Source organism: Taudactylus pleione, unplaced genomic scaffold, assembly GCF_031769625.1.
Source record: "Taudactylus pleione unplaced genomic scaffold, aTauple2 ptg000040l, whole genome shotgun sequence".
NCBI lineage: Eukaryota > Metazoa > Chordata > Amphibia > Anura > Myobatrachidae > Taudactylus > Taudactylus pleione.
Window position 1 is genome coordinate 10,240,783 of NW_028284442.1, and position 23,718 is coordinate 10,264,500.

Sequence of the window (23,718 nt, forward strand, 5' to 3'; positions counted from 1 at the left end):
ACACTGCCTAACCCAGGGGTTATGACACCTCACAACAGATATAATCCAGGCCATACAAAACATGACACTGCTGCAGAATCAACAGCAAATTCGTACCTTCTTGGGAATGTGTGGATATTGTAGAATGTGGATACCAGGTTTTTCTATTTTGGCATTACCTTTACAGGAATTAGTCTCTTCCTCAAAGCCCGATCATGTCATACACACAGAGGAATCAGAACAGGCTTTCCTTAATCTTAAGGATAGTCTGACAAGAGCTCCTGCATTGGGAATACCTGATTATGAAAAACCTTTTGATTTGAATTGTACGGAAGCCGATGGTTGTGCTGCAGGTGTCCTTACACAAAAACATGGTGATGCCAGTAGGCCCGTAGCATACTACAGTGCCCAATTGGACACGGTAGCAAGATCACTCCCCACCCATTTGAGAAGTGTAGCAGCTACCGCTTAATTGGTGAGTAAAAGTGAGGACGTAGTATTGGGCCATTATATGATTGTCTACACTCCCCATGCTGTATCTGCTCTGTTGAATTCAGCTCAAACCAGACACGTCTCCTCAGCTAGGTTCACCAAATGGGAACTAGCTCTAATCGCTCCTGCAAATATTACCATTAAACGTTGCCGTACACTGAATCCAGCAACATACCTACCATATGTACAACATGATGTACAAAGGGTGGAAGGAGAGGAGTTGCTGGCGGGAGGTGAGTTCGGTAGACATAATGATACGCACGATTGTATGACATATCTGAATCAGACCTTTACTGCTAGACCTGACATACATGACACACCTTTAGAGAATGTGGATGTAACTTTTTATACGGATGGGAGTTGTCATAGACAAACAGACACAGGTGAATTATGTACAAGCTGTTGTAAGTGACACAGACATCATAGAAGCTAAACCTCTCGGTCCTCCTCACTCAGCCCAGGTGGCAGAGTTAGTAGCACTGACTAGAGCATGTGAACTGGCAGCAGGCAAATCTGCTAACATTTACACTGACTCGAGGTATGCGTTCGGGGTGGTGCACGATTTTGGGACTCTATGGCGTCTGAGAAATTATATGACAGCAGCAGGCACACCAGTTGCACATTCCCGACACATAAAACATCTTTTAGAAGCATTCCAACTGCCCAAAGCAGTGGCAGTAATTAAATGCAAAGCCCACACATGTGAGGATGACCCGGTGTCACTGGGCAACAACAGAGCTGATGAAGCTGCAAAATGGGCAGCAGGGTTAAAAATGTTTTCTCCAACTGAAACAATTATGTAATTCCAAACTATTGATATGCTGAAATTAATTGAGATGCAAAATTTGTGTTCAATTCAGGAAAAATCCATTTGGAAGTCCAAGGGATGTGGGCAAGAGTCCTCTGGGCTCTGGAGGGACGGACATAGTAAGCCAGTAGCCCCCAAGGCATATTACCCCAGCCTGGCTGAGGCAGCACACGGTCTGACTCATCTGGGTAAACAGGGTATGTGCAAGTTGGTGAGAGCATACTGGTGCGCACCAGGTTTTTCTTCACAAGCAGAGAAGATAGCAATGTCCTGTCTGACCTGCTTGAGAAAGAACATAGGGAAAGCGATCCCTACCGAACCGCCCCACATTCCACCGACTGATGGACCTTTCCAGGTGATACAAATTGATTTCATCCAATTACCGCCCTGCAGGAACCTTAAGTATGTATTAGTGTGCACAGACATATTTTCTAACTGGGTTGAGGCCTACCCAGCGGCCACTAATACTGCTGCGTTTACTGCCAAGAAAATAGTTCAGGAATTTGTATGCAGGTACGGTATCCCTAAAATCATCGAGAGTGATAGGGGTACCCATTTCACAGGTGATGTTTTTCAAAATATGTGTAAGCTGATGGGTATTAATAGCCGACTTCACACCCCCTACCGACCACAAGCCAGTGCAAAGGTAGAGAGGATGAACGGGACTATTAAAAATAAGCTAAGTAAAATCATGACTGAGACTGGACCAGGATGGCCAGAAGCGTTACCTTTGGTCCTACATAGCATAAGGACCACTCCTAGACCTCCTCTGAATCTGTCCCCATTTGAAATATTGTTCGGTAGACAACCTCATTTGATTATAAGTCCACAGGAAGATCCAAAGGGTAACAACGAGGTAACTGTGAAGTATCTTATATCAATGAGTAAGCAGTTAAAGCAACAGTAGCAGAAACTGAAATTGTTGTCTAATGATATTCCTGAAACGAACTTTCATGATGTTGAACCAGGGGAATATGTAATGATCAGAAATTTCTTGCGTTCAGGTTGTTTGACTGATCGGTGGGAAGGTCCGTACCAGGTGCTGCTGACGAGTACTACATCTTTGAAGGTGGCCGAGAGAGATACCTGGGTCCATTCCACTCACTGCAAAAAGGTCAATCAACCGGTGGAGAAACAAGTTGGAGACAAAGCTGATAGCGTGCACCTGTCGCTCGCGAGCTTGTTCCGGGAGGATTGAAAAGGTCGTAGTAAGATACCTGAACTGAGAGAAATTTGCAGTTCTTGTTGTGACAATGGACCGGCATGCTGTGTTCATTTTCATATTCTCTTTTAGAGTGTTCACCATCCTGGTCAGTCCGGGGATATCCAGTGTCTGTGATGGGGGGGCGATTGAGGAAACAGGAGCTGATGGCAGTGCTGATGGAGTGGAATCAGGAGGAGTGCAATGCCAATCAGGGGAGTGTCTGACCAATCTTAGTACTGTTATTGTTAAGAGAGCTGTCATTCCGGATACTCGGGGAAGGTGTGGAGGTTTATCGTCTGAAGATTCCTGTATTTGTGAGCTTTGTGGGTCCCTAGTTGATGAGAATTGTATCCAACGGTGCCAACCTAAATATAATCCGTACTGGGGTGGGTATCCTCTAGAGGATTATCATAGCATGGTAGGCAAGGTGTTAAATCAAACCGATTGCTGGGTGTGTTCACATGTGCCACAGGGACAGCATAATGTAGGGTTGGTGCCATTTCCGCTGAATATCACGGAAATTTTAGAATTGCAAAAAGGGAAATCAATGGAAAATTCCTCTCATCCAAACCACCTCATTTCAAACTCCATCAATTCCAAGTAGATAGATCACTTTTGTGTCTAAACATAACCAACCCCAATAAACCTGGGAGTTGGGAACTGACAGGTAATAATCAGACGATGACCTTCTCACATAGAGCTGATAATGAGTCCATTGACCATGACCTGCTGCGCTCCATTAAGTCTGGTGGGAAACATTTTAGGTACCGGTATACATTGAGTTGCACCAAAGAAATTATTGGTAAGGTGCCAAATGGTTATTGTGCTAAAATAATACAGCCAGAAACTTGCATGTACCAGATGGAAGAACCAGAAATAGGATTGTTTGCAAGGGAAATGTGCTTAATGATAATGATGTATACCATTCCTTATGTTCTCCCTGAAAATGTATATTTCATCTGTGGAATAAAAGCGTATAAATGGCTCTCCCCGAGTTCCGAAGGTTTGTGTTACCTGGGAAGAATAGTCCCAGAAGTTATGACCCTCACGCATGTTGAAATGCTGGGTATACATAAAAACACACCGTCACCATATCTTCACACACAATATGAACACAGAGGCAAAAGAAATATGGTACCTGGTGATATACATAAAGTCACTCAGTTAATCAGTGAGACAACTGGCTTTCAAGTTCTGGTCGCATTGGACCCCACCAGGATCGCTCGGGGTACATTAAATTTTAGATATATCCAGGAACTTGCCAAATTGATAGATAATATCACCGAGATGTACGATGACACATTCAGGTATACAGGGAGAGAATTGCAAGCATACAAGAACTGGTGCAACACAGGCTAGTGTTGAATTATTTAACTGCTGTTACTGGAGGGTATTGCGTAACATTGGCCACCCAATTTGGAGTAAAATGTTGCACCTCTGTCACCAATGATACCAGCGACCCTAAGGAGGTGATAAACCGGAAGATGGATGAAATTCTGCAGCTAAAATGGGAATTTCATAAGAACCATAATTCTTCAGTGGCTGAAGTAGGGGAAAAGATAGAAGGATGGGTGTCATGGCTGAACCCAGTGAAATGGTTCTCAGGTCTAGGGAAATGGGTCCAGGAAGTGATCGCCAGCATAGGCAAATTCTTAATCCTTATACTAATTGTCATCATAATAATTGGCATATGTGTCCGGTGTGTTCCTATTGTGTTGAAGTGTGGAAAACGTAAAAATAGAGTAAAACGAAGGAATGAAATCATGATGGTGGCCAGTATGAATACCGAGGTAAATACAGAACTGCATTACAACCCTGAGCTAGGAAACACCATTATTTAATGTATTATATTTAGACATGCATAGAATGTATTATTGAAATGTTATTCAAAGATCACCTAAGATAATGTAAAGTCTCAATTCCCCTTCAAGACTGCTTTTATAAGACTGGAGCATTCCCACACCTTTCACATGATCTTCCAAGATCCGCGGTGTGCGTATAATAGTAGTTTTATGTCCCTGCTCAGAGACACATTATTGATGGATTAAGAACCACCTTGTGCCATCCCATAATAACACCAAATAATATGTAACTGTAAGCCTAAATTAAATTCTAATAGCAGATTGTGATAGCATGTTGTTTGCAATCAAAGGGTGGACTGTCGAAGCTGAATAATTGGCTGAGACAAGTTCAGTTTAAAATTTAATTGCGACAACGCCATCTTGCGACTGGCCGCAAGATGCCATCTTGAAAATGAGATTGCAAGACGCCATTTTGCGAATGGCCGCCTAAGCGCCATTTTAGATAAACTCACATTTTAGTACATGTGGCGATGATACTATTAGCACCATTCAATTGCATTTTTAACCATTTCTCATACACACATTAATACGCACAATTGCACTGTTAATTAGTCGCATATTAGCGAATGCATAGGACTTTGTATGAAACCGTTGTTTTATTAGTTTTATGCGCACACATCTGCCCCAAGTTAACTAGCATCCTTATATCAAACCCTCAATACCCACACATTACATATTCACACATAAGGTTCAATAAGCTTTAAAGTGTATGATTTAAGTTGGTTCAGTTAGTTTAAATGCTGAGAAATAAAGGTATTTGATAACTAAGGTATTTTACATGCTTAACAAGTCGTGTTTGGTCTTGTACTGATGCGTACTCTTTTTACAGTATTCCGGTGTTATCGGTGGGGAGGTCGCATCATGCAAACTCAAGTTATGGATCGCAGAGCCTACAAGCAACAAAATGTATATTTCATGAACAACTGTTAGAATGTTGCAGGGGGCGTGAAGAGGAAGATCCCCAGCTGTTAGAGGCAGGGAGAGTCTATTTGAACCAGCCTGTTAAATGTGCTGTAACAGATGCTTCTCCCCTGGGAACCAATGACATCAGCAACAAACTTCCTTATTGTCCTGTTTATTCTGGGGGGGTATAAATATGTGTGCATGAACGCTGGTTCTCAGTCTTCGTGCTGAACGCTGTATGTATGACTAGGGGGTCTCTTGCTGATGCCTATCTCTGGGTCCGGAAGCGCTGCGTATGTATACTGTACTTGGGTCTGTATAATTTCCTTTTGCGCCTAAATTGTGTCTAGATCAATTGCGTGTAACTGTGTGAACTTTTACCTGAATAACACTTGTGCTTTGAAACCACAGGTTCCACGTCTAAGTCTTTATTTATGGTATGACTGCGTACGCAAATTAGTGTTATCCTCAGAAGGTATAGGCAGGATATTAGAAGGTATAGGATGGTGTGTATAGAGGTTCTCATCCAGTATCGTTAGGGGGTAGGGTTAGCATTACTTACCGAAATCCGCGGTTAGGATCTTCACCCCTGCCGGGCTTCCAGTGTCGGGATTTGAACCATGCAACCGGCGGTAATACATACTGATTCCCGCAGCACTTGTGGTTGACCATACCCTACCGCAAGCACTGCGATCGCTGCAGTGTGAAACAGCCAGGTGACGTGTACTATAACACTGCATGTAAATTATGCATTCCCCTAAAACACCGTTATAACATACAGGCACGCCTGCGTTCGCATCACCATACACCCGTTTTCATCTAGCTCCCCCTATCACCACCCACAAACGGATCGTTTCATCACTCATTCTAGCGAGCCGTCTATGTTGAACGTGCGATCGCTTCCCGATCGCAGTGACTGGTTTGTACATGCGCACTGCATCTTATACGCATGCGCAGATAGTGGAAATCGGCCAGCAGCATGCGAACGCAGCCTAGCGAGCGGGTCTGAATCGAGTCCTATATTCACTAATCACTACTACAAAACTGTGCATGGTTCTAGCTGCACTTACATTTTATATACATTTTTCTTGCTAATGACAGCACTACATTATATGACTGTCACATTTCTGTCATTTAATTCACTGTAATAAGAACAGTAATTTTATGAAACTAGCAAAACAACTAGTTTGCATGAACATGTTATAGTTAACAGGGCCGTAACTAGGGGTGTGGGGCCGGTGCAACGGCACAGAGCGCCATCCCATGGCCCCTGCTTCTGGCTGGAGAATGCCTGCAGCCAGCACCATTGTGGCAGTGCTTTCTGTAGCGACCACTGTACACTACAGGCAGGCACCCTGCCATAATTAGAACTGCCCGGAGCGTCTTGAAGGTTTTTAGGTGCCGGCGGCCCCACCCCAGTATGTGCAACATCATGACATCACGCGGAAAAGGGGCGGGGCTGGCACAGGGCACTCAGAGCCCTAGTTACTGCTCTGATAGTTATCAGCATGAACAAGCAATAAAAATACACAAAACAGTAAGGGGAGAGTTTATAGAAGTGAAGATGTTGCCCATAGCAACCAATCAAATTCTAGCTATTATCTTCTGGAAGGTGCTAGTTAAATGTTAAGCATAGTTGCCTACATTCAGCTCCTTCCGGGAGGGAGCTGTCAGGCTTACACAGGCAGGGGGGGTGTGATGCAGCGGTGATGCTCCGTTCGGGGTGGAGCATGAGACGTGACGTGATCGTGTCATCATGGCCCCACCCCCTCTTCACAATGCCGAAATTAATTGTGAATCGCATCATCAGACCCCCCTGCTGCGGGGGTTTGTAGTGTAACAGCGCGGGGGGCGGGGGGGGGGTGGATGGGTATGCGTGGTTAGTTTGCCATTCTGGGAGGGCACACAATTTTCGGGACATGCCCAGCTGAATCGGAAGTGTAGGTAACCCTGATGCTAAGTAGGATCTGATTGGTTGCTATGGGCAACATCTCCATTTCTAAAAATTCTCACTTTAGTAAATATATCCACAAGTGTAATTTATGAACATGCTAAAAGTAGACACATCCCAATTTTATGGTGTAGTTTGCAAAAGAGGAAATTGTACCTAAATAGGTGCTACGTAGACATATTGTCTGATTTGTGCAAAACTATTTGCAGTTAGTAGTTACTGAAGCTTCTTGCAGAGCTGTAACTAGGGTTGTATAACATGTGCTGATCAGGCCTGTCAATTTTTTGTTTATTATCATTCTTACTTGTAGCTTCCTATCTCCAGCATCTCCTGGCCACCCCATCTCCTCCATGGCCGACTTCACCTCCATCTGGCCATGCACCTTCAGTCACATTCTCTTTTATTTAATACACACAGCTATCCGCCTGACAATTTCTGATGGCAGCCCTGAACACAGCCACCGATTCCGGACTCAGGTGTTACCAGCACACCTTAAGTACCCTTGCTGGGGGTAAGTTTAGCTGTCGGCGCCGAACTGGGCCACCATCAGGGGGGGACTGCCGGGCCCATAGTCCCGAGCCCGGAGAGAGCGGGGGCACGGATTGCAGTGGTGCAGAATTAAATATGCACCGGCAGTCAGTGAGAAACAGCGTTGCCGCCGGCACTTCAGGTGTACGTTGCAGGGCTGGCCGCGATCAATCACAACTTGCAGACCAGCAGCCAATCAGGAGCGTCCGCTCCTGATTGACTGCCGGTCTGCGAGCTGCGATTGGCTCGCGGCCAGCACCATATATCTGAAGTGCCATCGGCAGCGCTGTTTACTTTTCCATGGTTGCAGATGCACACTGCAGGAGCAGAGACAGCCAGGCTCTTAGGTCCCGGAACAAGAGGGTATTCCACCTCAAGCTCAACGACCCCTATAGGACGGGCCAGATAGTGAGGAGGGGGCCACACTAGGAGTGTAATACTGAGGAGGGGGGCATCACACTTAGGGGGGTGGAGGGTAGAGGGGGAGAGGAGACAGTAATGTGATGAGGGGAGGCCCTTCCTATTTTCTCTGTACCAGGCCCCGCAATTTCTGGTGGCAGCCCTGGCACCAAATACATACACAGATCTTCCCGCTGCTATTTGCTGCATATACACTACAAGCAGCGCTCTTTCTATACATTCAGTTGATAATCTAAACTGCCAGCTCCAAGCTTGTGCATGGCTGTTCTGACAAATCCTGCTGCAGGTTCAGCTTCACCATCACTCTCCTACCTCTAGAGTTGGCGAGTTACACTGCAGAATTATTGTGGGATCACTGCAGCCATTGGATTTACACTGTATTTGGCAGTGATACCTGGATAGCAGAGGTACAACGAGATCGGTACCCTTTCATCATCGCACAGGACAAATCAGATTTGTCATGACCCTTACCCATGAGGCCACAGCCCTTTTTCAGGTGCATGTCTTATGTCCCTATTTGAAAAATAGGGGGGCTGGGGTGGGATGCCAATGCTATCTATGGCCCAGGGCCCCAAAATGTCTAGTTACAGCTCTGGCTTCTTAGAGATAGTCCTGTGTGCTAAACTCTTACCTTTGGAGTAAACATGTGTCGGATGCCATCAACGGAGCCATTTAAAAGTAATGCTCGCACAAGGAAACAGGTAAGGACCACATAAGGGAAGAGAGAACTGAAGTACATGATCTGGGGGAAATAAATAAACACAAAATAAGTGAGTTCCACTCTTGCAAGTTTTAATAGATATGATAATCAAATATTTGATTGATTTATTTTTAACCCAAGATGTGCTAGTTAATGTAACTGCAAATAGTAACTTTGAATGGGACTGGCATCATTATAAATCTATTCCTTTTAGACCAATTCATGTCAATGTCGCACTGGGGTAATGGAACTTCCCACTCTCATACTGATTCCATTTTTAGACAAACAATAAAGGAAACCATGAAAAGATAAATGATCATTTATGTAACTAAAACTATTCATATTAAATTTGATAGAGATTAAAATGATCATTCCTCAGCTGAGAATTGTAGCCAATTAATGGAGTCATAATAATAGTGCAATAATCATTTAGAAATATAGATAATCTTCTGGTCAGAAAGTGAGCAGAAACGCTTTTAGCTTAGCCAGTGGAGTTTTGAATTAAATGATATTCCAACCAAACTAAAAATGATTTGGATGGACTTTACTGTACATAATAATAATACAGATGTGCTGAGTGCTTCACAATTTTCATTGGAAGGAAGCACATGCGGGAGGAAAGTAAAGCTAAAATTGTCATATTATAACATCTATGTTGGATCTATTTGTGCTGACAAATGGGCAACGTATTAGAATCCTTTTTTAGGGAATGTCAGCGATAGCAGGCATAGGGCCTGATTCAGTATGGATCACAACTGCGATCGCAATAGTGATTACGCACGCAGTCTCACTGCGAAGATATGTTAATCCTCTGAGATCGCTATGCCATCGCAGCACTACATAAGGACGCACACACACATCCGTAATACTTAGCAAGACCGCAAAGCCATCGGTAAAATAGAGTACAATTGCAGCCTCACGCACACTTGCACAAGGTCTGACCTTACTCAGGAATTGCTAACCTCATTGCATGCAGTGAAAGCCTAAGCTGTGTATGGCATCGCAGTGGCTAATTTATACACGCCCATGCAATGGCGTTCAAACGCAGTGGCACGCCTGCGTTTCGCTGACCACCCCCCCCATCTTCTCCCCCAAACGGTACTTCCTATCAATCTCTCTGCGATGGGTCTGCATAGTCACTGCGATCAGGGCCGGATTAAGGTCTGTGGGGGCCCCTGGGAAACAAACTTGTGGGGGCCCCTATCAATAACATTATTAAAGTGATATATTTGTAATGTTATAAAACAGTTATGCCAGGTACATATTAAATGATATGCTGTCCGATCAGGCGTATTGGAGCAACATCAGGCACACCGGCCAGTGTGTACCCGCTGATGATGCGCGCTCCGATACATGCATGTCCAATGGGTGACATTGTTAGCGAAGGCAATGCTGCAGAATGCAGCATGGCCCCTGCCATTGCTTTGTTGCTGGCGGCATCTACAAGTGTGTATGCACTTGCCGATGCCGACATCCCGTCTGGTCCCGTCGCTTACAAGGTGTGTGTGTGTGTATATATATATATACATATATATATATATATATATATATATATATATATATATATATCAAACATGGGCGGCAAGAAATTAACTACTCAGCACATGCTGACTGTACCAATGTTCTATGCTGTGTGTATATATATATATATATATATGTGAATCTTGGAGTACCACTCACTTTTTGAAGTCTGCAACAGCTGGGATGCTCTTCAGGCTTTGTCCATAAGACCCAGTCCACAATAGCTAGATTTAAAGACGCGCACTCACCAGACTTGTTTAGAAATAGTAAGAAAAAATCCAACACTTTATTCTTTCATAGGAATACCCAAAGTATTTTGTTAACTATGCTCCGCACGCGATGTGGTGATTGATTTCCTGGCTCTGTGAAACGCAAGCCTGCCATGTGTTGACATGGCGTGCGTCTCAGTAATATCCACACCACCGGATGCTGCATGTGGCGCGTTACTTCCGGTGGGTTGGAGTGAAGCCGCCTATGTGATAGACGGTTTTCTGTGACCAATCTGAAGGTCCTACAATGGTGATTTAAGGTAATGAGCCTCAATACATTGAGTGATAAGTGGGTTATTGGTAAATGCTGGTGATAATCGGTTAATGTGATTTCCGGCCACTTCCTGGTTGTGTGCTATATAGAGGTGAATGGGTGCCTGGTGCTGGCCATGTTCACATGGTGCTGACTTTATGCTGAAGTGGTGGTCTTGAGAAAGGTCCTTGCAGGGACCGAAACGTCGACCTATGACTACTTTGGGTATTCCTATGAAAGAATAAAGTGTTGGAATTTTTCTTACTATTTCTAAACAAGTCTGGTGAGTGTGCTTCTTTAAATCTAGCTATATATATATATATATATATATATATATATACACATACACACACATACATACACACACAGTATATGAATAAATAGCTCTCTCTCTCTTTTTATATATATTTATGTGTGTAGATAACTTTATTTGAACTTGAAATTCCAGTTTATTAAAATTGAAACCAATTGCTGTAACAAACTGGAATTTAAAATTCAAATATATCTATCTACACATATATATAGTTTATATATACACATAGCCTGCTGACAGTATCGGTGGGGTAATGTAACATTGCCATGAATTTGTGACCTGTTGGAATAAAGTTATCAGTTTGGTGAAGTACACATATACATACACACACACATATTGTGTATATATATTATATATACATATACATGCAGTATATTCATATATATACAGTATATACATATATACAGTATATACATATATACATACATACAGTTTATACACATATATACATACAGTATATATATATATAGATATATATATATATATATATAGATATATATATATATATATATAGCATACATACAACAAATTTTACCTTGATTGAGGAGAGCTTGTCAGCTCACAACCACACCACGGGAAGCCGAGGAGCAGATTAAAAATGGTACGTCAGAGTCTGCTCAGCTGACAGCCTCTCTCTCTCAAGCCGCGGCCGTTAGCCGCTGCTCTGGTCCTTCTGCAGTCAAAGTCTCGCGAGATTACGTGAAGTCTCGCGAGACTGTACAACACTGAAGCTCCTCGGCGGCTGCTGTTAGGGAACAGAAAAAGGGACCAGAGCGCAGACAGCTAAACTCTGTGCTCTATTTTTTTTTGTGCTGTTTGTGGGGTCCCTCTATGTGTGGGGGCCCCGGTACGACCGCCCCTGTCGCCCCTCCCATAATCCGGCCCTGACGGCGATCACAGGCCCTCATTCAGAGGCGGTCGCAAGAAGCGACCGTTCTCTCTGAATGAGGGCGGCCGCTTCATTTTTGAAGTGTGGCCTCCTGGTGGTTAGATAAGCTGTGGGTTACCACCCACAGCTTAACGACCGACCAGGTTGATGGTCACGATGGTGAACACCATCGTGACCATCGGGGCTTGCGACGAGACCCTAAGGTTGGGTCTCGGCAGCCGCAAGCCCCAGGGAGCTTCCTGCTCTGATCGAGCAGGAAGCTCCCCACTGACATCACTGATGATGTCAGTGCGGCCGCCCACAAAACGGGAGGCGTTCCTTAAGGAACACCTCCGTTTTGGAAACCACCCCCGACCCACCTACAAAACGGGGCGAGCTGTCGATCAACATCGACAGCCGCCTTTTGTCGAGAGCTCTGGAGCGAGAGAGTTTCTCTCTCGCTCCGGGGCTTGCGCACGCGCAGTGCGGCCGCTGCGCGGTCACAGGTCTAACCATCAACCCGGTTGCGAGCACATCAGTGCTTGCGACCGGGTCTGAATGAGACCCACATCCCAATCGCAATGGAGTTCGATGTATACGCATGTGCAGAACGCAACAATCGGACGATTGTGAGAATAATCACAATTACAGTCGCTGCTGAATCAGACCCATAATCCCACAGACTGGTTACTCCACTTATGAGATATTAATTTTAACTTCAAAAAGTAATTCTAACTCACAACTTCTGTGATGTATCATTATTTTATCCAATGCACAAGCAATGTGTTAATTTTATGCTATCTATAGTAAGAGTAAAATCTCATCCAAGTCTCCTCTGCCTTTAGTATGTCTCCCCTCAGCCACGTGATGATTGTGCCAATGCCAGAGCAGAAGCTTTCACACTGGTTATGCACATATTCTCTTTGTGATGTATGTATGGTACTTACTGTACAGTGAATCAGGGTAACACACAGCAGGGAATACAAAGAGTTAATAATATTCTGTAGCTTCATTATAATATATGATTGCTATCTTTATTGTAATAATATATAGCAAAAGTGAAATGCTATTAAAATAACAGGATACTATTAGAATTCCTGTCTAATTTAGATAGACTACTTGCAAAGTAAAGTAACACAACTTTTATCAGTAGACTTACTATGGAATCCCCATATACTGTATACTTACTTTGCCAGAAGACTGGATGCCTTTGATCATGGCGAGACACACCAATATCCAAGCAGCAAGTAAGCAAAGAGTCATCTTCCAGTTCAGTCCTCCTCCTTCTGTGATTGAGCCAGAAATGTTTAAAGCTTCTCTGTACCAGTAATATGTGGTTGCAGAACTTTTCTCACATTCAGGCTCAACATCTGAAATGTAATGAAAAATCATTTAAATTGGACTAAGTCTTACTGTATGAGTATATAACTAGGAATACGTTAGCAAGTACTTCCACTAGATTTAGAATCTGCAAGATATACTGTATATCAGACAGTTGAAAATATCGCTTTGTCCTGTACTGTAAATAAACAGAGGAAATATTGGCTTTGTTTGATTTACGTTTTCACTTGTTATATCTGCCACTGCTTTTAAAATGTACAAAGGTGTTCCACTTTCATTTGTAAGCTACAATAAGGCTGTTTTAAACAGCGACACATAAAGGGGTAATTTAATGTACAAGTAGACAGCACATTACAAACTAGAATAGTTAATTGTGTTAGAAAATTTGTATGATTTGTGTTTTTGTACTCCCCAGAGAACAGTTAGTCATATGCCCCAACATACAATCACATTCCCCATCTACTCACTAGAATAATGGCCGAATTTAAGATTCCTCAACCCCACAATTACTTTTGTCTTTGTTGAGCCACCCACTTAGTGTATTTGTTTTCTAAGTGATTTTGGGGCAGATGTACTAGACCCGCTCGCAAGCGCTATGCGCTCGCCAGCGGGTCGATGTTCGGCCACTGCACATGTGCGGTGTGCGCAAGCCCCGGAGCGAGTGAGAAATTCACTCGCTCCGGGGCTCGCTACAAACGGGGCGGCTGTCGATGTTGATCGACAGCTCACCCCGTTTTGTAGGCGGGGAGGGGGGGTGGCTGGACAAACGGAGGCATTCCTGAAGGAACGCCTGCCGTGTGGGGGCGGCCCTACTGACATCACGAGTGATGTCAGTAGTGTGCTTCCTGCTCTATTACATGCGCAAACGGACCATCACACATACACATTACACAGCAGCTGAATGGTGGACCTCGCCAATGAGTAGGACCTTGCTGGACCCCTTGCCAGTGGGGTAAGTATTGATGAATACCAGTGGCATTTTCGTTTGCATCACTGCAATACTAAATGAAAACTGCCGCTGGTAATAGGCTTCGATGACAAATGGGGTCCACAGTCTGTAACGTGACAGTTAGGAGCTGATTGGTTGGTACTTTATCTATCTCCGCTTTATCACTCTCCAAAGCTTAGGACATCCCTCCTTTGTAGGCTAATACAGAATATGTGACTGTTATGGTGCTAAGGAGCTGATTCAGAGCCGCTCGCACGATATGTTGCGTAGGCAGTGCAATCGCACAGCAATGCATTAGCACGCCCAGTATTTCTTAGAGAGCAATCACATAGTGTATGCAGACACCCACCAGCCTGTCTTAAGACACCCACTTGTGCACGTCATGTCTAGGAAGTGTATGCAACCATCGGTACATCGGCTAACATCGGATGTGATCGCAGCGCTTGAGGTTGACCATACCCTGCCTCAAGCACTCCGAGCACTTCAGTGTAAAAACAAGCCAGGTGACGTGTACTATGATGCTGTCTTATAACTATGCAAACCTCTAAAACACAATTGAGATGCTTAGACACGCCTGGGTATGCACCTCCACTCCCTCGTTTTTAATGGCCAGCCCCTGTTACCTCCTACAAACGGCTTCCCCTGTCACTCACTCTGCTGGGCTGTCTATGTGCAGCGAGCAAATGCATTGTAAACTTTCGCTAAGGTATGCACATGCGCACTACGATGCATACACACAATGCATACACACTGCACACCATCGGCAGCGGCGAGAGTATGCGTCTTAGCGAGCGGGTCTGAATGAGCTCCTTAGTACTGTAAAAATCTGTTTTTTTTCACATCTGCACTAAAAGTACAGAAGCATATCTGAATCTGACTTAAAAGTAATAAAAGTAATTAGAGAAAATAGATATATCTTACAGGTATTAGAGCCATTTTTCACCAAAGGGCACTGATCCCATGGGAGAGGATGCTGGAAGGATTGTGAGAAATAAAATAAACTCCATCCAATTATAACATTGTAGTAAAGAGCTACAAACAAGCAAACCTGCAAAATAAAACAAGTATATCAGTAGCAGTTATAATGTCTTTACAGCAAATCAGTCATTTTAATCAGTGTCTATATTTAAAGGATGTTAGAGACAAACCATGAAATAAGTAACTGCTAAAAGAACCACAATTTTTGTAACCCCAAATTTGTGTAATATATTAATTCAGTAACAGGATAATGTTCACTGGTACATGCTCCTAAATATGATATACAGTATACAGCATAATTGTTCACCTACTGGGGCCTGACAGCATTCAACAGTTTTACTATAGCTGCAGAACATAACTGGCATGTTTATAGCTGTTGTGGCTTCACTAAACCAACCATTGATTGTATTGGTTGAAGCCATGGTTGCTAGGCAACCATCCTGAAGCCAAGCAGTTTACTGAGAAACCGAGGCATATTCACTGAAATTTAATTGGTTAAATCACTTTTAATTTCATTAATTGCAAGTTATGCGATATTATTGAATTAAATTGCAGGACTTCCTTTTCTACTGGCTTTACACATCAGCGGTAGCAGACAATGTCGCTGCAGTGAAAAGGTTAATGTGAACACAACACCAGAGATCACTGAGAGGGGGCGAAACATTTTAAAAAAGGGGAAATGTGACAATTATTACTACAATATTATTGTGATTAAAGATGGAAGAAACTGTAAGATAGAAGAAGCTTCCTGTGATGCAGATGAAGCGGCACATTAGGATGTATTGCTCCTACAGATGGGCGTACAGTACACATTGTCAGATAAAATGCCTGTCAGACCAACAGACATTTTATGACAGCCTGAAACCCAGCAATTATTGTGGCCATATGCTGTGATATATATCATAGTGAATGGCCACACAGTACATGCAGACCCTCCTACAAGATCCGTTCCATTAGGTACAAAATGCTCTGTTCCTGGACTTCCCAGCTAATTTATGATTGCAGCCACCTGTGGTGAAACACCCTTCTCATCAATTGACTAGTTCAACACAGGTGACTGCAATTATACATTAGGTGGCAAGTCCAGGAGCAGAGCATTTTGTACCTGATGGAAGGGGTCATGTTGAAGGGTAGGTATATGGGTTCCTCCCTGGGGAGGAAACACTTCCCCATTCCTTTCCTGTGAAGGAACAGGGGAAATGTGGGGCTGTTTCAGGTTGTCAGATAAAATGTCTGTCAGACCCACAGTCATTTATCTGACAATGTATTTCCATTGGATTACTCTGCTATAATTTGATACTTCAAGGATACTATTGCCAGACCTTGTATTGCTACTTTTCTTTTTGTTTCAAATAGCTATTTGTTTAAAAACTGCCTTTCTTATTAAAAGTAAATAATAATAATCAGGATGATTTATTGTGGAATAACTTTATTTGGTTATAGATATATCACTTTGAGAAGATCGGTTGGATTTTATGTTGGATTTCATTTTCAGTTATTGTTTTTGTTTTATACAGTTTTCTTGGTTCAGCTACTCTTATATCAAATCCTTGCTAATGCACAGTATGCTTTTCTATTTAGCTCATGTCACGTATCTTGCATTCAGTTCACAAGTTCTGGTCTAATTTTATAACTATAGACAACGGGTCAGGGTCACTTTTCTTGTCCTGTATGCTGGATATATTTCTCAGTACAGGTTGAGTCTCCCATATCCAAAATGCTTGGGACCAAGGGTATTTTGGATATCGGAATATTTTGGAATAATTGCATACCATATTGAAATGTCTTAGGAATAGGGCCCAAATCTAAACACAGAATGCATTTATGAATCATATACACCTTATACACACAGCCTGAATACAATATTTTCAATAATTTTATGGCTCAAACAAAGTTTGTGTACATACATGAAATTAATGTATGTTTCATATACACCTTATACACACAGCCTATAGGTCATTTTATACTTTATTTTAATAATTTTGTGCCTTAATAAAGTTTGTGTACATTGAACCATCAAAAATCAAAAGTTTCACTATATCAGTCATGCTAAAAATATTCTGTATTTCGGAATATTTGGATATGGGAGACTCAACCTGTATATATTATTGTTTTCTATGTACGGACAAGGTCACACTAACACTTGTCTTGTTGTTTATAGGCTTAACCCGAACCCCTCTATCTGTAGCCATAATATTATGTATTGCTTTTTTGTGACTTTTCATGAGAGAGATAAATATATTTGTATTGGCTGGATTGACTTTGTATCCAAAACAGAAATTATTACAAATATATTTCTCTATACCATTTTACATCTAACTACCCACTAGGTAAATCCAAACCGTATAGCCTACTTTATACCCCTTTCATACCTCAAAAATAACCCGGGATATTACCGGGTCGACCCGGGTCGAGGTGTAGTGTGAACACGCCACCAACCGACCCCGGTCGTGCAACCTGGCATTTCAACCCTGCAGTCCAGCAGGGTTGAACACGGGAACAAACCAGGTTGAAGTGCAGTGTGAACAGGCCCTACCCGAGTTTCCAACCCGGGACTCAGCAAACAACGCTGATTGGATGTTCCTGGGTCTCACTTGATGATGTCAGCAGCCAGACCCACACTGCAGACAACAGCAGAGGTGGCATTCCAGCAGTCTGAAAGGGGTTAAACTTAATACCACTACTGTCATTACAGTGATAGCTAATTTAAGTGACGAAGTAGTGAACTGTACACTATGCTGCAAGAAGCTGCATCATGCTGTCACCGGCTGTATCAAATAGCAGTAAAGCACACACTCATGAACTCAGTACTACACAGTGGTAATCCATCAGCCATGATTCCTGTAATGCTGTGAGCAGTCTGCACCCCTCCCTTTTGTAATCTTATGTTTGTGAGGCTGAAAAAGTAAATTTTTTAGACATCCACAGGGTTTTACAGGGCCATCACAGGTTCAGTGTGAACAGGGCCAACTCGGAAATAACCCTGGTTGAAGGTGCAGTGTGAAAGTGGTCTGACCCAGGTCGCAGCCGGGTTGGGCCCGAGTTTAAAATCCCGGGTCAGAGCCGGGTTTGCGATGTGAAAGGGGTATTACTGAAGAAGTTTGCTAGCATATAAGAGATGACACTCTTATGTTTACAACGACATGGAGTGTTGCTTGGGGCACACAACCCTGGTGTACTGTAGGTGTAATACCTCTTTTCCACCAAAAACCCAGGTCCGACCTGGGTTTTTGGACATGGTTCCAACCCTGGTCAGACCCAGGTCAGACCCATTTACACTGCACCTTCGATCTGGGTTACTCCCAGGTCAGCCCTGTTCACACTGAACTCAGGTCTGCCCTGCTAAACCTGTGAGCTCATAAAAAGTGGTAGGTGAATGCTCCACAACCACCAATCAGCTAATTTTAGGCATGACCTAGGTCAGCAGTGGCGCAACTAGGGTATTTGGAGCCCAGGGCATATCTGAAAAGGGAGCCCCCCCCACACTCCCACCGATATGTGCGCACGCCGAAGTCACGCACTGAAAAAATGGGCGTGGTCACTTAAAAATGGGGCGTGTCAACATGACACACCCCTTTATTTTCACGCTGAACATTCCTATCCATATGCACCTTAACCCCATTAGTGCCTCTTATACAGTACCCCCAGTATGTAGTTGTGGTCCTTCTTATGCAGGCCCATAGTAGTGCCCCTTATACAGTATCCCCAGTAGTGGTCCCCCTTATACAGCCCCCAATTAGTTCCCCTTATTCAGTGCCCCCAGTAGTGGTCCCCCCAAATGCAGTGTCCCATGTAGTGTTCCCCCTTATGCAGTGCCCCCAGTAGCAGTCCCCACAATGCAGTGCGCCCAGTAGTGGTATCTGCTTATGCAGTGTCCTTTATATAGTGCCCCCAGTAGTAGTCCCCCCCTATGCAGTGCCCTTTATATAGTGCCCCCAGCAGTACTCCCCCCCCATGCAGTTTTCCCAGTAGTGGTCCCCCTTATGCAGGCACCCAGTAGTGATCCCCCCTATCTAGTGCCCTCTGTAGTGGTCCCCCCAGTGCAGTGCCCCTAGCAGTAAGCCCCTTACATAGTGCCCCCAGCAGTAGTCCCCCCCATGCAGTGCCCCCAGTAGTGGTCCCCCTGATGCAGGCCCCCAGTAGTGATCCCCCTTATCCAGTGCCCCCTGTAGTGGTCCTTCCAATTATTGCCCCCAGGAGTGATCCCCCCCAGTAGAGGTCCTCCCAGTAATGGTACCCCCAGTTGTAGCCACCCCCAGTAGAGGTCCCCCCAGTAGTAGCCACCCCCTTCCCCCGTGCCCCCAGTAGTGCAGACAGGTTTAAAAAAAAAATATACAAATATACTTACCTGAATCCATGCTGCTGCTCCGGACCGCGACACCGCTCTTGCCGCCACCGCCCACCAGTCCTCCCGGGCTGGCGCGCTCAGCATTATGGGAGAGACGTCTCTTGCAGTGGGTGCTGCAGCAGTCAATGAGAGTCTATCTGACTCTCATTGGCTGCTGTTTAACACACGCATCACCGCCAGCGCTGGCGGCGATGCATGTGTTATGCACAGCTTGAGCCCACCTCCTGATGCTATTGGGCAAGCGTTTAGGGGGAGGGAAGGGGCTCAACTGTGCAGCACAGGACCGGCGCTGGAAGCCTAGCGCCAGTCCCGTGTAAATGTGTAGAGCTGACCGCACTCACTGCGGTCGGCGCTATACTGGCTAACTAGGGAGGGCCGGTACCATGGCCGGTGGCGCCCCCTCGCGCCACCGGTCCCACGGCGCCCAGGGCACGCACCCTGCTCGCCCTGCCCTAGATACGCCACTACAGGTCAGATAACCTGGGTTGCACCGTTTACACTGCACCATTACCATGGGTCCATCCTGGGTACAACCCTGGTAGCTACCTGGGTTGGATTGCTGGGTCACTTGACCTGGGTTATTTTTCAGGGACCCTTTTACTCTGAGCTGCGACCTGGTTAGACCCAGCAAAAACCCAGGTTTTTGCTCTGGTGTAAAAGGGGTATAAGTTACCATGCTCTGCAATGCGTGCTGCAAGGTGAAAGATATATATTATGCACATAATCAGTGAAATGTTCGGCATACAGACCCCACCTAGCCAAAAACAGCCCCAATGCTCCCCATACATACTTTACCAATGCACACCATACATAGGTATGGACTAAGGACCTAATTCAGCAGTGCACGGTGTTCTGGAAACTGCGCAGGGGCCAGACCCGTTCTGCACATGTGCAGAACGGATCTGCGAGCCTACATGTAAACTGACAGCAGATTGTCAGTGATTGACAGTCTGCTGCCGTTTGGGGGCAGGGAGGGGGCGACGATGGCCTCCATTTCCTGAAACGGAGGCATGTTGCCGCCATTGGGGGGGAGAGAAGAGGCCAGGATCTCCGTCGGCTTGCCTCTTCTTTGCAGTTGCGGCAGCTGTCTGCGTGACCCCATGGGTCACCTTAGCTGGCCAATGGTCCGCAGAGTATCCGATGCTGCGTTGGACAACGCAGCTCGAATACATAATGCAGCAGGAGGCATGATGCCTCCTGCTGCATTACTATATCAGCACAGAAGGAATAGCTAAGCTGCTTGCAACCAGCTTAGCTATTCCGTCTGAAGCGGAATCAGGCCCTAAATATAACAGCTTCATGTTCCCAACAGTCATCTATAGTAATAAATGCTAAATCATCAAGGCTTAGTATAGCAGGCCCATGAAAATGGCACACTGCACCATTCCAGTATAGCAGCCCCATGTCAACCATACATAGTACTGTGCCAGCCCCATGATTCTGTTGATGCTCTGATAAATTTCACTGTAGTAGAATTATCATAGCAAAATAACAGTGCAAACATTTTTGAAGGAACATACATTGATATGTCCTAGACCTCAATATAATTGTGTGGCACAGTCCAATACTAGGTCTATGTCAAGTGACAAGTGTGCACAGATTATTTCCAACAGATTCTCTAATTTATGTATTGGAGACAACATAATAAGTAGGGATGAGCGGGTTCGGTTCCCTGAGAACCGAACCCACCCGAACTTCGGGGATCCGGGGCGATCCGAGCCCAAGCTCGGATCTCCCTGTCTGCCCCGGATCCCTCTCCCGAGGCAAAACCTCGAGATCTGCTGTCGGATCTAAAGGTTTTGCCTCGAGCGGCCATTTTAAAAAAAATGCCTTTGCCTTTAATGGGCAAAGTGCTGATTGGCTGACAGAGCCGTCTGTCATGGCTCTCAGCCAATCAGCATTATGGTGCTCATTTGCATGTAGCACGGACTTGTGAGATCCGTGCTACATGCATCTGTGTGATTGACAGTGACACAGAGCACAGATGGGTCAGTGAAACCCGTCTGTGCTGCTGTGTATTTCAATGACACAGATGCACGCATGGACCAGGAGATCCATGCTACTTGCATCTGTGTCATTGACACAGAGCACTGACGGGTCCGTGAGACCCGTCTGTGCTGCTGTGGTAAAAAAAAAAAAAAAACCTGTGTGAAAAAAAAAAAATGGCGTGCCCCCCCCCCCCCCCAAAAAAAGAGCAACCAGCCCCGGGCATTAGTGACCCAGTGCTGGGTGTGCTTAAATACAGGGGACAAATAACGTAGGGGTCCCCTGTACTTAAGCACAACCAGCACCGGGCTAGTCAGAACCAGCGCTGGTTGCCAAAATACGGGGGACAAACGACGTAGGGGTCCCCCGTATTCTGCGCAACCAGCTCTGGGCTCTGATCCGGTCCTGGTTCTGGAAATACAGGGGAAAAATATTAGTAGGGTTCACCTGTATGTTCCAGAACCAGCACTGGACTTTTTCTAGCGGGGGGCTGATGCCACAGCCAGGGGAGCCCTTTCATCGGGCCCCCCAGCAGCAGCATCAGCCCTGAGAGCTAGTCAGCCCAGGCCAGGGATCCCTGGAGAGCTGGGGATCCTCCCAATAAAGGGGTCACCCTCTCCAGGGCACCCCAGGCCCAGGCTGATAGCCCGGGACTATCCCCGCCAACCCTTGTGGTGGTGGGTGGTGGGTTGATTGTGTGGTGTGGTGTAAATAAAGAATATCAAACATTGTCTTTACAAGTAGAACTGCAAGTCCCAGCAAGCCTGCCCCGCATGCTGGTACTTGGAGAACCACAAGTACCAGCATGCAGGGCATTAAGGGCCCACTAGTACCTGTAGTTCACCTGTAAAAAAATGTTTAAAAAAAACACAGGACACACACACCGTGACAGTATAAGTTTATTAAACATACATACACGCCACCCACCGCTACCAGGGGTGGCGGGGATAGCCCCGGGCTATCAGCCTGGGCCTGGGGTGCCCTGGAGAGGGTGACCCCTTTATTGGGGGGGTCCCCAGCTCTCCAGGGATCCCTGGCCTGGGCTGACTAGTGGTCAGGGTTGATGCTGCGGCTGGGGGGCCCGGTGAAAGGGCTCCCCTGGCTGTGGCATCAGCCCCCCGCTAGAAAAAGTCCGGTGCTGGTTCTGGACCATAACTACTAATTTTTTCCCCCTGTATTTCCAGAACCAGGACCGGATCAGAGCCCAGAGCTGGTTGCGCAGAATACGGGGGACCCCTACGTCGTTTGTCCCCCGTATCTGGCAACCATCGCTGGTTCTGACTAGCCCGGTGCTGGTTGTGCTTAAGTACAGGCGTCCCCTACGTCGTTTGTCCCCTGTATTTAAGCACACCCAGCACTGGGTTACTAATGCCCGGGGCTGGTTGCTCTTTTTTGGGGGGGTGCACGCCATTTTTTTCTTTTTTTACACAGGTTTTTTTTTTTTTTTTTACCACAGCAGCACAGACGGGTCTCACGGACCTGTCATTGCTCTGTGCCAATCACACAGATGCATGTAGCACGGATCTCCCGGGTTCGTGCTACATGCAAATGGGCACCATAACGCTGATTGGCTTCCTGTTTGCCACTGCAGTGCCACTCCTAGATGGGCCACGTGTTTGTGCCGCCCACTTGTGTCGCTTAGCATAGTCATCCAGCTACCTCGGTGCAACCTTTTGGCCTAAAAACAAAATTGTGAGGTGTGAGGTGTACAGAATAGAGTGGAAATGAGTGGAAATTAAGGTTATTGGTGTTATTAATAGCGTAGGAACAAAAAAAGGCCCATTTTATGTGATTTTAGCGTTTTTTTTTATTTTTTAAGAAAAAATCCAGATCCAAAACACAAAACCCAGAACCCAAAACACGGAAGGATGGTTTTGGCAAAACCAATCCAGATCCAAAACACGAAGAAAGATCCAGATCCAAAACCAAAACACAAAACACGAAAAGTGGCTGGTGCACACCCCTAATAATAAGGGCATATTAACCATTTCCCTACTACTGTACATGGTATATTTTAAATATACTGTATGTCATATGTGTGTAGA

General features: G+C 45.1%; 1 protein-coding gene across 1 annotated transcript in view; it reads right to left on the bottom strand.

Moving 5' to 3' along the window:
- The window catches only part of SLC6A15 (solute carrier family 6 member 15), a 91,566-nt gene that overhangs the window by 36,315 nt on the left and 31,533 nt on the right, over positions 1-23,718 (bottom strand). Inside the window, exons 4-6 of the mRNA XM_088454391.1 lie at positions 15,283-15,409; positions 13,260-13,441; positions 8,779-8,889 (exon numbers count right to left, since the gene is read on the bottom strand). Of these exons, the coding sequence (XP_088310517.1) occupies positions 8,779-8,889; positions 13,260-13,441; positions 15,283-15,409 (420 nt within the window). The remainder of the gene's footprint in view (positions 1-8,778; positions 8,890-13,259; positions 13,442-15,282; positions 15,410-23,718) is intronic.